General features: G+C 48.7%; 3 protein-coding genes across 3 annotated transcripts; 1 reads left to right on the top strand and 2 right to left on the bottom strand.

Annotated features, from left to right (window-relative positions):
- Positions 1 to 605: 605 nt before the first annotated feature.
- ABOM_005338 (ammonium transporter) lies at positions 606 to 2,467 on the bottom strand (the record flags this gene model as incomplete). The annotated part of the gene is made up of 4 exons (XM_022532467.1): positions 606 to 1,258; positions 1,315 to 1,906; positions 1,964 to 2,295; positions 2,359 to 2,467. 4 exons carry the CDS (start codon positions 2,465 to 2,467, stop codon positions 606 to 608), a joined length of 1,686 nt encoding a protein of 561 aa, XP_022389999.1.
- Positions 2,468 to 6,236: 3,769 nt separating this feature from the next.
- On the bottom strand, positions 6,237 to 9,581 carry pmr1 (Ca(2+)/Mn(2+)-transporting P-type ATPase PMR1; the record flags this gene model as incomplete). Its single annotated transcript, XM_022532466.1, has 5 exons — positions 6,237 to 6,811; positions 6,873 to 7,866; positions 7,931 to 9,155; positions 9,215 to 9,366; positions 9,474 to 9,581. The coding sequence occupies 5 exons, from the start codon at positions 9,579 to 9,581 to the stop codon at positions 6,237 to 6,239; spliced, it is 3,054 nt and encodes a 1,017-aa protein (XP_022390006.1).
- A 1,489-nt stretch (positions 9,582 to 11,070) lies between these two features.
- ABOM_005336 (kleisin alpha) lies at positions 11,071 to 12,902 on the top strand (the record flags this gene model as incomplete). Its single annotated transcript, XM_022532465.1, has 3 exons — positions 11,071 to 11,334; positions 11,392 to 11,593; positions 11,668 to 12,902. 3 exons carry the CDS (start codon positions 11,071 to 11,073, stop codon positions 12,900 to 12,902), a joined length of 1,701 nt encoding a protein of 566 aa, XP_022390005.1.
- Positions 12,903 to 13,167: the final 265 nt, after the last annotated feature.

Below are 13,167 nucleotides of genomic sequence, written 5' to 3'. Positions count from 1 at the left end.
TCATATATTGATGCATAGTAGTTGAAAAAATATAAGGAAGAATGCTATCGAACCATCCAAGGATTATCTCTGCCGAAAACCCCATCTAGGCTTCCCTATTCACCTACTTCTTTGTTCATCATTTCTTTGTCTGCTAGACCAAACCGGACACGCTTTCCAAAGAAGCAATAGAGTGAATAATTGGGCAGCTATGTTCAACAGCAGTAGTAGTACTGGACGGTTGTTCATGAACAGACAGTCAACCCATTAGATTAGGGTTAGGGGCTTATCACGGGTAAGAGATAAAGATTGTCGATCGACGTACTAACTTAATTTAAGGGTTGAATAGATAGATAATTAATGTCATTAAATAACATTTTACTGACAAATTTATGCATGTGGTATCCGGAAAGATAAAAATTCCCCAAGCAAGCTCTAATTATATACAGATGGAGTCACACGCTCATATCAACCCTAAACGCCAGTTCCAACCAACCCCAAACCACAGGTATCAAATACAAGAGAGAATTCTGGCTCAGCCAGAATGGTTAAAGCAAAGAAACGCACGCTGGATATCACGGAAAACACAAAATCATAGAATGGAACAGATCCAGAGTCTTGGCACATTATTGTGCTTTCTCATCGTCCTCGACACTAGGCGGTATTGATCCCTCATGAGCGGGATGTCGTTCGGCAACTTGACGTGGGGCAGGTGCCATTGCTGGCGCAGGCGCCGGTGCAATCTTGATTTCCTGGATGCCGGAGTCGCCTTCGCTGCAACCGCGACTGTCAATGCCAATGGGAGTATGGCCATCAAGCATCATTTCACTGTGTTCCCCAATGCCGTATCGAGCGGCAGCGGGGATATGGTGGCCATCTTCGAGCTGGTCATGTTTCTGAGGGGTCCATGCAAGATAGTCACGACGGACTTCGACGTAGTCATAGGCGAACTCGCCCAGCTGGTCGTCGTCCATACCGAGCAATTCGGCTTCCTCAGAAGCGCGCAGCTTCAGGCCGGGGATTGCGTTGATGGCGTAGGCAATGATGGCAGATACGACGAAAGAATAGGCGGCTGAGGCGACAATGAAAGCGATTTGAATGTAGAGCTGCTTGTAGTTGTGGATCAGCCATCCACCCATTCGGCTACCAGTATTGACTCCGTCCAGCCCTACGATCGCATCGTCGGCGAAAAGCGCGTTGAAGATAAGACCGACAATACCCGCGATACCGTGCTCGGCTAACACATCCATGGAATCGTCGATACGAATCCAGTATTTCACTATAGATCCAGTCAGTTTATTGTTGTTTGGTTGAAGCATCACAAACGGAACTTACCCTTTGTAGAGTAGTTGCAAACAATACCAGTGACTATACCCAGAATCACACTAGCCCAAGGGGTAATGAAGCCTGATGCCGGGGTAGCTGCAACCAGACCGGAGATGGTACCAGAACACCAACCAACCATAGACCATTTCCTCGCTAAGCGCCAATCGAGAAGTACCCAGCTAATGGCCCCAAAAGCCGCAGTCAGGTTGGTATTCCAGCACGCCATGGTGGCACGAAGATTAGCTCCAAAGGCTGAACCACCATTGAATCCAAGCCATCCAAACCACAAGAAAACGGTTCCGAGGAGAATGAGAGAAACATTGTGAGGGCGGAAGTTCAACATCATACGCTCCTGGCGACGGCCAAGCACCATTGAATAGGCGAGTGCGGAAAAACCGGAGCCAATCTCGACTGGACCACCACCAGCGTAATCCAACACACCATAGTTCATTGCCCAGCCATTCACATTCCACACCCAGCAAGCCAAGGGACAGTACACAATTGTAGCCCAGACGAACACAAACACCATAGCCGGGAGCAAGCGTCCACGTTCGGCAACAGCTCCCATGATAATCGCAGCAGTGACACCACAGAATTGCATCTAATAAACACTCGAAGTTAGTCATCTTCACCTATGTGTGTAGGCCCAGAAACCAACCTGATAAAAGGCATAGAGGAGATTGGGCACAAGAACGGAACCGGGACTTGGATCGGCCAACGTCTTCATCAAGCCGAAGTTACGAAGATTCCCGATGTATCCGTTGGTGGCCGTAGGCGAGAATGCAAGCGAATAGCCCCAGAAATACCACTGGAACGTGACGACAGAGAAAGAAGCCATGCAGGCCCAAATCATACTCAGGGCTGATTTACGGCGAGCAAGACCGGAATAGAGGAAACCGAGACCGGGAATCATGACCATGACCATGGCCGAAGCCACGATAATGTACGCTTGATCACCGGATTGAAACCACTTGTTTACATTCTCCACCCCTGGCAAGATAGTTAGTCTCAACGAACAAGAAAAAAGCCGGATAGTCGTTGTTTAGAACATACTGGAGTCGCCACCCAGCTCATTGGTCGCCAGCGAGTCATAGTTAGATGGGGCTCCAGTCCAGTTGTAAGACGCATAGTCAGGGGCGAAAGGCGCCTTGATGTCCGACATGTTATATACAAAGTATTTGCAGTTCTGTATGAAATCTCGGGTTCAGGCACGCGGTGCCTATTATTTCTCGTAGCAGCACCACCGCCTGGGAGCTGAAAGACGGCGGATGGTTGGTGGTGATGGGAAAGAGACAGTAATACTAAAAAGCTTCGGTTGTGTGAGGACGAGGGAAGAAGCAGGGGGGCTCTTTTGTTGTGTCCGTCAGTCGAGTGTCTCACCCTTCTCTCTCGGGAGGAATGCAGGACAGAATGGAAAAGAGAGAGAGGAACTCCGCCAGGTTGTGTATGTGTGTGGAGAAAAAAACCGCCACGGGGGCGGAGATGTTGTAGTATATAAAAGCAGGCCGAGAGTTCTGGAAAAGATACGGCCGGTGGGTCGGCAAGTGGACGGAACGAATTTGCGTTTGCAAATCTGAACGAGTCAAATGAAAGATAAGTCCAGGCCTACAGTGAGCAGGTCAACACTAGGGCGCGATAATTGATCGGCACGGATTCCAAGGCCAAGGGTAAGTGGGGACAGTTGGAAAAAGAAAATGGACCTTTTATTAGTTATGCCCAATCAATCCATCAGTCAGTCATTTACATAAGACTTTGTTGGAAACTCTGTTGAGACGGCGTTGATAAGTTGGAGGATGTAGATAGATCGTAGTGTTTATATGAGAACGCGGTCAATCAGAAGAGATAGGACAGGACAAAAGAAAAGAGAAAGAAAAGAAAGAAAGAAAAAGGATCATCGAGCAACCTAGCGAGGGAGGCGCGGATAAAGGGAAAAAGCAAGGTAAACGATAAATTGGGTGGGAAAAAAAATAATAATAAAATAAAAATAAAAATGCCAAATAGTCAGAGATAACAAGATGTGAGAAATCGAATGGAATAAAATAAACTCAAGCTTACAGTCATCAACGGATCCTCAAAAATGTCCAATCAAATCGTCCCCTTTCATGAGTTTGAGAATCAGACCTTAAGCACCAGTCTCGTTTCAATCCCTTTTCTTTCTTTCTTTTTTAAAGCTGTCCATCTTCACCTTGTTCCATTGCATCTTCTGATACAAACTCAACATCACTTCATGAACCGTTGATCTCTCGGTGGCAAATGGGGCTGTCTCTCTTTTTTTCTTCTCTCTTATTTGCCCTCCTGGTAAAACGTGGCGAAATGTATAAACATAGTACCGGCTAACTACTAGTTAGTTGATTAGTTCCTTTGGTACCCTAGGTGGTACGTCGTAGTACTAGTAGAAGTACGGAGTGGCATCTTAATGTCCTTTCTCTTCCTCCCCCACGGGTAAATCGTCAGGGTCGCTGACAACTTCTTTTATCATGATCCACAGCTCATATCGCATCCAAGATGAGCTGCATCTCCTGATCAATGGAGTTCCCCTCTTCAGCCTAAACTTCTCAGTGAGTCTCTATCGGGGGACTTGGCATTGGTCCTCTATAGAGTTTGGCCGAGACCGAAATAGGCATTGCGACGTAGATGTGATGATGCTGAGATGAAACCAAGCGATGCGGAGCTGAACACTCCGGAGAGAGGCGGAGCAATTCCAAACTCCTGCTCAGAAAATGAATGGGCTCTGGGTGATTTATTTATACTTGTAGACCGGATGGTCTGTACACTACGAAATGCTGCATATATCTATCTATCCGATTCTGTCTTTCTCCGTACCTCCAGTTATCACTGATAAAGACCAGGCCTTTAAGGGTCTGGGTTATATCCATTCGTCCTGGAATGCCTTGACGCCCAATCCTCTGGTTGGTATCTGACGAAGGGATCCATCCGCCAGTCATGAGCGGAGCCTCAGGAAAGGCAAAAAAAAAAAATAAAAAAAAAAAAAAAACAGTGGCCCTTATCATCCCCATTTCTCTCAACTCATAGTTATCTCCCGAATGATTGGCTATGAGGTCCCGATAAGGCCCTGGACGCCACCCTCCCGCCATGTGGGGCCTCTGCATCCGGTTCCGGCCTAGTCTTGGCTCTTCAGTCTCCACCGTACTGATAACGTCCACTTTCGGCCAATGACCGTTCGGTCGGTTCCTCGACAGGCTCCCTCAATCACCCGAATTCACTCGGGAATTTCAGGAGCGATGCTTCGCCGACTAAGCACTACCATCCCGAACCGATAAGAACTTCCGGAGGAATCGTTATCTATCTGAGGCTTGGCAGTGGGAGGAGACATGGGAGGTGTCTCCCCAATGGTCCTCGGGAAAAGAAGTCCACCGGGCTCGGATTTTTCCTTACTAGTAAATACTTTGTAGGGCTTCTTAGCTAACTTTCTGTTTATGTTATGTTATGTCTGCAAGTCTTGAATTAAAGAGATTTGTCACTATATATGATGGAGAGATGGTATGTATATACATTAGTGTATTCCCAAGGTCTACTCGCTCCCTTCGTGGCAGCAACGAATACCGATATTGCGGCGCGTTTGCTTATGTGTGTGGGGTTCAGCCTCCCAGCTCAATCTAAATCCGGTGATAGGTCTATCACCCTGTGGGCTCCGGTCAGCTAGCCTTAGCTTTCCCACTATCTAGGTAGCTTAAATAATTAGCACTAACTACCCCATTTTCCAGTGACTAACGGCCAAACCAAACACTCTATCTGCCCATCGTTCTCACGAACTCGCTCATGAGTCTCTCTTCAGCACTTAAATTCATACTACTGGGGCCCGTGTTCGGATAGTTGTCGCTTAAAAATCCGGTGTACCCCGTGGGGGTTAGCAGGCCAGAAAATAGTTGAGAACGGTGGGGCTACACTATATGGACTACATATATTACATGCATATGATCAGAACGGGCAATGGCATAGTCATTACTATTTCCAAGTTGTATCAGCTGCTTATACCCCTTTCTGCAGGCTAGGCTTAGTGTGTCCCACTATGCAGTCTCGATAGGATGCACCTGTATTTCACCTGTAGTCAGTGATTTGCCCTATGGATGCCCGTGGGAACTAGAGATAGCTACGGAGTGGCTATTTTGTTCCACCCCTTGCATGACCCGTGTGTCGAAGTTACAATGCAGCTAAGGAAGCGCTTTGCCTGAGGGATATATGCACTAGCTACCTGTATATTGCAGTGTCCCTGTAAGAAGCCAGGGGGTTCCGTGGAAACTTTCATCTTAGCATATCCAGATTTAACATTTATCGTCATCCAGTGTCCGAGACTCGGGTGTGGGGTCTATGATATAGTATAGCTTATGCATTGTCTTGCATCATCACCTTTACCATTGTGCTCACACTTACTGGGAATATATATATGCGCCACAGGGCGACTGTGCCGGGTCGGGTACAGAGCGCAATACGATAGGATTAAGAGCTCACTATACACCCGACTGTAGGCTCCAAGATATTGATTACTATTTATACGTACAGTGTTCTTCTGCCGGCTAAAACATTGATGATGGACTTGATCATAGGCTACGGAGGTAAAAGAGGGTGTTTACCAATGAGAAATACATATGTGCTATATTGTATAAGAAAGTAGAGTATATAACTCTAGCAGCTGGCCGGCTGGCCCAATGGCAAGGCGCTTGACTACGAATCAAGAGATTGCAGGTTCGATCCCTGCGTCGGTCAATTTATGTTTTTAACATATATTTTTTTAATCCTCCTTGGTACTGTGTTTGTTTGTATATATCTCTCGTTCATCTAACAACGTCATCGACAAACACAATGTTATTCCGTACAATATAAGCTCTTTTCAGTTGTCGCCCAAGAATAATAATTCTCTATAATGCATCCTCTGTACAACCAGTGCAAAGCGTATATCAACCCGGCCTTAATTAAACATTTACGCTGTATCCCACCCCAACGGCCTGCCGCCGCTTCACCGATTGGTAATATTTCCGGGCCTCGTCTACCCAAAAGACTGAGCTCGAAATACACAATAGTTTGAACAAATGTGCCAGGTTGAGCGGCTCCGTCTGGAAGACTCGCTGCAGGAAAGGCAGATAAATCACACAGGCCTGTCCGGCAAGTGATCCGAGTACGGCATAATTGAACATCTTGTTCCCGAATAGGGAGATCTCTCCACGAAGCACCGACTTGCCCTCGCTGCGGCAAGTCAAGGCGTTGAACATGTCGAAGAGCACAAAGCAGGTGAATGTCATGGTTGTGTCGTGGGCTGTTACAACGCGCGAGCGTTTGCCTGGGTTCAGCTCATCGTCGACATCGCCCATTTCGTAGACGTAAATGGCAAGCGTGCCCAGCATAATCATAAATGCGGAAGTAAGCACCCGTTGAATGAGAGGCTTCGTGAGTACCCGGGCCGTTCTGGGTCGTGGGGGTCGTCCCATGATTGACGGATCAACGGGCTCTACACCCAAGGACTGTGCAGGAGGGCCATCCATAAGAATATCTTTTGATGAATGTCAGCTACTATATCAGCTATCCAGTGCTCACAGTTGACATTAACTTACTGATCCATAGGATCTGCATCGGATTCAGCGGATTTTTGAAGCCAAGAGTAGTGCTCAACAGTACAAGACTCAATGCAGCAACGCTGGTGCTTAGCTGGAACGTAATGAAGTTCTGGATATTGTAGAAGATCCCTTTGCCCTGTTCAATGGCTCGCAGGATTGTGGAGAAATCATCGTCCGTCAAGATCATATCTGCCGCCTCCTTGGCAACGTCTGTGCCCAATTTACCCATCGAGATACCAATATCTGCTTTCTTGAGGGCTGGTGCATCATTCACACCATCACCCGTCATGGCCACCACATCTCCTCGGGATTGCAAGGCACGTACAATCTTCATCTTGTGGTCAGGGCTCGTGCGGGCGAAAATGGAAGTTGACGATATGGCCTGCGCCAACTCCGCGGTACTCATACGATCGATCTCCTCACCAGTGATGACAGGTCGCGAACCGGCTATATCACTGATTGGCATTCCCAGTTTCTTTGCAATAGCAACTGCCGTGGTATCAGCATCTCCTGTGATCATGATGATGCGTACTCCTCCAGCCATAAGGCGTCTTATGGATTTGTGAACATCCTTGCGGGGAGGGTCGTTCATCCCCACAAGTCCTGCAAAGACCAGCCCGGTATATCGGTCATCATCTTCGCCCGGGGTAGCTCTGGAAACAGGAGTGCCTGTCCTGCTGCCAAAAGGTCGCCCTTTTGATGTATCTCGCACTGCTCCACTGGCGAAAGCGAGCACCCTGAGACCCTCTGATGCCATATGCTCAGCAGCCTGCCTTACTGTTTGACGTCGGGGCTCATCCAGTATAACTTCGCGTCCATCTTTTGTAAGATACGTATCGCAACGCTTTAAAACTTGCTCAAGGGCACCTTTAATGTATGCCGTGTTACTTGACTCGCCAGTGCCATTGCCAATAATTACACCCATCCACTTGCGCTCAGAGCTGAAGGGAGTCTCGGCGACGCGGGCGCTGATGCGGTCGCGCACATCATCCTCCCCGAAAGTGTCCAACAAATCCAGGATGGCAACATCGGTGGGTTGCGACCAACCCACCTACTCTAATGGTTCCCGGAGCCCTATCATCGGTGGAAGACAACACTGCAGCAGAAGATGCGCTGGCAGGTGAATTTGCATGCACGCGCGAAAGTCTAGCGTTATTAGCGATATTACCGACACGAAGAACGGTCCGAGCTGCAGGCCCAGGCGTTAGTGAACTTATATCGTTGTGCACCTCGAATGGCTCCGGACAGTCAAAATGCCACATCTTCGTGACTGTCATATGGTTGAGCGTTAGTGTCCCCGTTTTATCACTGCATACAACATTCACAGAGCCGAGAGTCTCGACGCTGGGAAGTCTTCGCATGATAGCCCCCCTCTTGGCCATGCGCAGCACGCCCAAAGCAAGAGTAACTGTCACAATAATGGGAAGACCTTCTGGAATCGCAGCGACTGCAAGCGAGACACCAATTGTGAACATATCAAGGAGCTTTCGGCCTTGTATCAAACCTATCACTACAATCAACCCAATGACGCCAAAGGAGATATAGCTTAATTCTTGACCAAGACGGTCCATTGACAATTGAAGCGGTGTGCGTGGACTCTCAATCTCCTGCAAAGAAGCTGAAATACTGCCAAATTCAGTCTTCGCACCTGTTCCTATGACAATACCCTGTCCATACCCCGACCGAACCAAAGTTCCCATAAATGCGATGTTGTGTTGCTCATTCAAGCGGATATCAGCGCCCACAGCGCCACTGGCTGGGGCGTCGTAGAATGGAGATCGGGGGGGAGTGACAATCTTGGGCGAGTGTGTGGCTAGAGCCTTCGGGCCCCGAATTGCGTCAGGCGATTTAGCAACCGGCTCATTCTCACCAGTCAGGTTTGATTCATCGATGGTCAAATCAGTGGCTGCGGTAATGCGTATGTCCGCCGGAATACGGTCTCCAACTGTAAATAAAACCAGGTCACCAGGTACTAGCTCATTCGCTGGAACAGTAGTGGAAGCCTTGACAGCGGCAGAAACTGAGCCCGGGCTCTTGCTTCGGAGATCTTGCAGCTCGAACTCTCCACTGGTAGCTGCAGGGATCGAGTTTCCGATAGGAGGGGTATTTGAGAGAGGAACGTCGCGTATCAAATGCGCGTGATGTGGCACCAGGCGGCTCAAGGCCTCCAAGGATTTTTCCGATCGATACTCCTGAATAAATCCGACGGTGACAACGATGGTTACCGCGAGCGTGATGCTTACCGCATCATCAAGATTGCCCATAAAAAAGAGACTGCCGCTGATGCCAGAAGCAGTAGAATTAATGTCTCCCGGAATTGTTTGAGAAACCGGAGCCACAGAGGCTCGGGGTCTTCGTGCGGCAGTTCGTTGGGTCCATTTTGTATTAAACGAATCTCAGCTTCTGCAGGAGTGAGTCCGTGGGTAAGGGATGTCTGTAAGCGCTCAGAGGTTTCCTGTGGGTCTAATAGAGAGTAAGTCGACGTGGATGTCTAGTTAATGAAGTTAAAAAAAATTAGCGGCCGGACACCCAAAGGAAGCTAATTGAAAGTGCGAGCGCAGCGCGTATCAACTATATCTGCCTTACAGCGAGACTTACTGAAGTAGACGTGTTGGAGGGTACACCTGTCGGCGTAGACGACGGAGGCCTCAAGTCGGGGGCCTGAGCATTATGCAAAGGTAGCGCAGGCGTTGCGGACCTTGACATCTCTCATACTTTTTCTGTCCAAAGACGTCCTGCTAGATCGGGCTCACAATGCTTATCATCCCGTCGGGATCAAGGAGAATGTCGAGGTGGACAAGATTTTGCGAAGGCAAAGATAAAAAAGTTACGTAGAAGCCACGTTCTCGGACGCGATTTCGGCCGCAGGTGTATCGAATAATATGGGGGGACTAAGTGGAAACCAGACAAGGACCGTGCAGCCGGTTGAAGAAGAGACAAGGCTAGACCTCCAAGTCCCACCAAAGACGACGCTCTTAGGGGAGGGCCGCGTCGATCAATGTTTGGATGTTAAATTAAAAACCAACTGTCATCCTTAATTGCGGAGAGAACATGTTGTATGCAGGCGATTGTCATTGTTCCTAGCGAAGGGGTTACTCTTGGCGGTCACGCGCTTTAGCGTGGGTGCACCATAGCCTATGTACTACTACTCAGCAGTACTAGTAGTACCTAGGTATGCTATGTGACTGCCTCCAAAAGTCGCCCACACGTAAGCTCTTTGGATTGATACTGCAACCTTGAAGTGACTCGATCACCCTAAATCTGTGGATCCTACGCGGTCCTTTAGCTATTGAAGGAGAGACAGGACCTAGTCATCATTGTCTATAAAATCGTCTAGACAACTTGGTTGAGAATATACTGCTTTTGTTCACCGCTCATGATATCCGAGAGGTTAAAAGGCAGCTTTTGTAAATAAGATTTAAATCTTTTGCTCGTAAGACTTATCAATCATTCCTCGATGGTCTAACGGTCATGATTTCCGCTTGTCATCCCTTATGAGGAACAAGCGCGGGAGACCTGGGTTCGACTCCCAGTCGGGGAGAATTTTTTTGTTGAAATCTTTCAAGACATCCTTGGTTTATTCCTTTCTCTAATGGATGAACCTTACTCCGTAGGGAGTTAAGGCGAGGCTGATTGACTGCCAATCAAACCATAAAATACAAATAGACAGAATGTTTGCACCGTATTGACAATATGTCTAACCAGCAAGTGACCTAATCCCACGTGACCCCAGCCACGCAACTAAACACCCAATCAGCATCGCGTATTATCCCAGTGCTGCCCGCCGCAACCCGTTGCCAGTGGAGGCTGCCCATCAACCCGCCCGTCAGACGCGCCCTTCCTCTCTTTCTCTTGTTTCCTTTCCCTTGCGAAAACCACACCAGAGTAATCGCAATCCACCCAACCACCCCTCCTTTCCTGCACCCCTCTTTAACCTTCGGACTCGGTGGATTTCTTTACATTGCGATAATCCATATCGTCAGATATAGGATCTATCTTGCTGTCTACGGGTTTATAACCCCTTTAGGCCTTAGGGGGAGGAAGCATCAGTTGCCGATCTTTTTGTTTTCTGGATACAGCGCGTCATCGCATTTGGGTTGCTAGGGACTTCTCGCGAACCACCCCGCATTAGGCGGGCTTATACCCCTTGGAATAACCATTTCTAATATCGCTTGATACACAACGTCGTGACACCATGTTCTATTCGGAGACCCTCCTGTCAAAAACCGGGCCGCTGGCCCGCGTTTGGTTATCGGCTAACTTGGAGCGCAAGCTTTCCAAATCGCATATTCTACAGTCGGATATCGAGAGCAGTGTCAGTGCTATTGTCGACCAAGGACAAGCTCCAATGGCTTTGCGATTGAGCGGTCAGTTGTTGTTGGGTGTGGTCCGGATCTATAGCCGAAAGGCACGCTACCTATTGGATGACTGCAATGAGGCTCTCATGAAAATCAAAATGGTATGTTTGGGTGAATGATGCTGTTTCCACACATGACACTAAAGCAATAACGCCTAGGCTTTCCGCTTGACTAATAACAATGACTTGACAACCACTGTTGTTGCCCCAGGAGGTATTACTTTGCCAGATGTGCTTACAGAGTCGGACCTTTTCATGAACCTGGATTCTTCTTTGCTCTTACCCCAGCCGCTCAGTTTTGAGCCGGAGGGGAAGCGCCCAGGAACATCAATGGACTTTGGGAGCCAGCTCTTCCCAGACAGTAGTCTTCGGCGCTCTGTGTCACAGGAGCCGCGCGCCTTGAAGACCATACTTTGGTTGACCTTGACTTGGGAGAGGATGATACACCCTTGGGCCATGACTTCAGTATGGAAGTTGGTCGAGATGCGCCCGCACCTCGTCCCGTTGAAGAGGATCTTTTTAGCGATGCTGGCAAGTTCAACGATGTTGATCTGCCTTTGGACCTTGGCGAGGATGATTCTCCCTTAGACAAGATGGACCTGGCCAACGAGGGCCCACAAGACTCTCTTCTGCAGGCGGATGATACAGCCATGGATCTTGGTGATGATGGAGAACTGGCATTCGAAGCCGAAGAGCGCAGGCTCGATCGCGACTCCATGAGCGTCCTCTCAGAGATGCCAGACGCAGACATGGAAAGACTCCAACAAGAGCAAGGTGAAGATCAGGATGAGGTAGAGGGAGAGGCAGAGGATGATGTGACTGCCCGACACTCGCAGCGCACGAAGCGACGAAAGGTTATGACCGTGGAGCTTGACAAGGAAACTGATTACAAGGCCCATATTATAAAGGGTTTGCAAGCGGATCGCTCTACTATCTTGAAGCCGACGTCCTTCCTGCCTCGTGATCCTGTTTTGCTCACTCTCATGGACATGCAAAAGAATGGCGACTTTGTGACGAATGTGCTAGGAGGAGGTCGCGGACGTGGGTGGGCTCCAGAACTTCGTGACTTGCTCTCCTTCGATGCTATTAAGAAGGCTGGTGAGCTCAAGAGGAAGCGTGATAGCGGAATTGCAGACATGGAAATCGAGACAGCTACTGCCCCTGCTTTGGAATTTGGCGAAGAAGATGCCATCGTACCGATCGATGAAGGTGTTGGTCTTGACTCAACGCTTCATCAGCGGTCTGATATCGAATTCCCCGGCGACGACGACGATCAAGGTTTGCATGTGAGTGACGATGAGGGAATGAATCATTCCCTGGAAGAGCTCGATGACACTATCCAACCTGCGGACAGTGGCCCTGTTTCCGTTGGTACCAAGCATGCTGTTCACATTCTCCGCGACTGTCTAGGTGAATCTGCAGTGGAACAGAAGAGGAGTGTGAAGTTCCAGGATCTTCTACCCGAACGCAAGGCGTCCAAGGCGGATGCGACGAAGATGTTTTTTGAGGTTTTGGTTTTGGCCACAAAGGACGCCGTCCAGGTTGAACAACGCCCTGATACCGTTGGTGGCCCTCTCAAAATCCGTGGCAAGCGTGCTCTCTGGGGTTCATGGGCTGAAGAGAGCGCCAATGGGGAAGTAGGCACTCAACCTTCCCAGGTGGCAGCTTAGAGCGATGCACCAACTGCAGAGATCTGGGCCTATGGAGGTGTCAGGTGTATTTCTGTACAGGACGTTGTGTTCGAGTGGCCAATTATTACTCATCGTTGCTTCTACCCTCTTCTTTTTACTGCTCTCCTTTAACTTTTTTTTATTTTTTGGCCGGGTTCCCATGAGGGCTTGTTATCTGGATGCGGGAAATTATTCATGTAATGAAACACTGGTGTCATGGAGTTGTCTGTTTGGGTTGAAAAGGTAGCTATTGAATGACTGTTTG

This window comes from Aspergillus bombycis (assembly GCF_001792695.1).
Source record: "Aspergillus bombycis strain NRRL26010 chromosome Unknown contig00033, whole genome shotgun sequence".
NCBI lineage: Eukaryota > Fungi > Ascomycota > Eurotiomycetes > Eurotiales > Aspergillaceae > Aspergillus > Aspergillus bombycis.
Note: the sequence above shows the minus strand (reverse complement) of the source record. Positions and strands in the feature narration are given on the sequence as shown.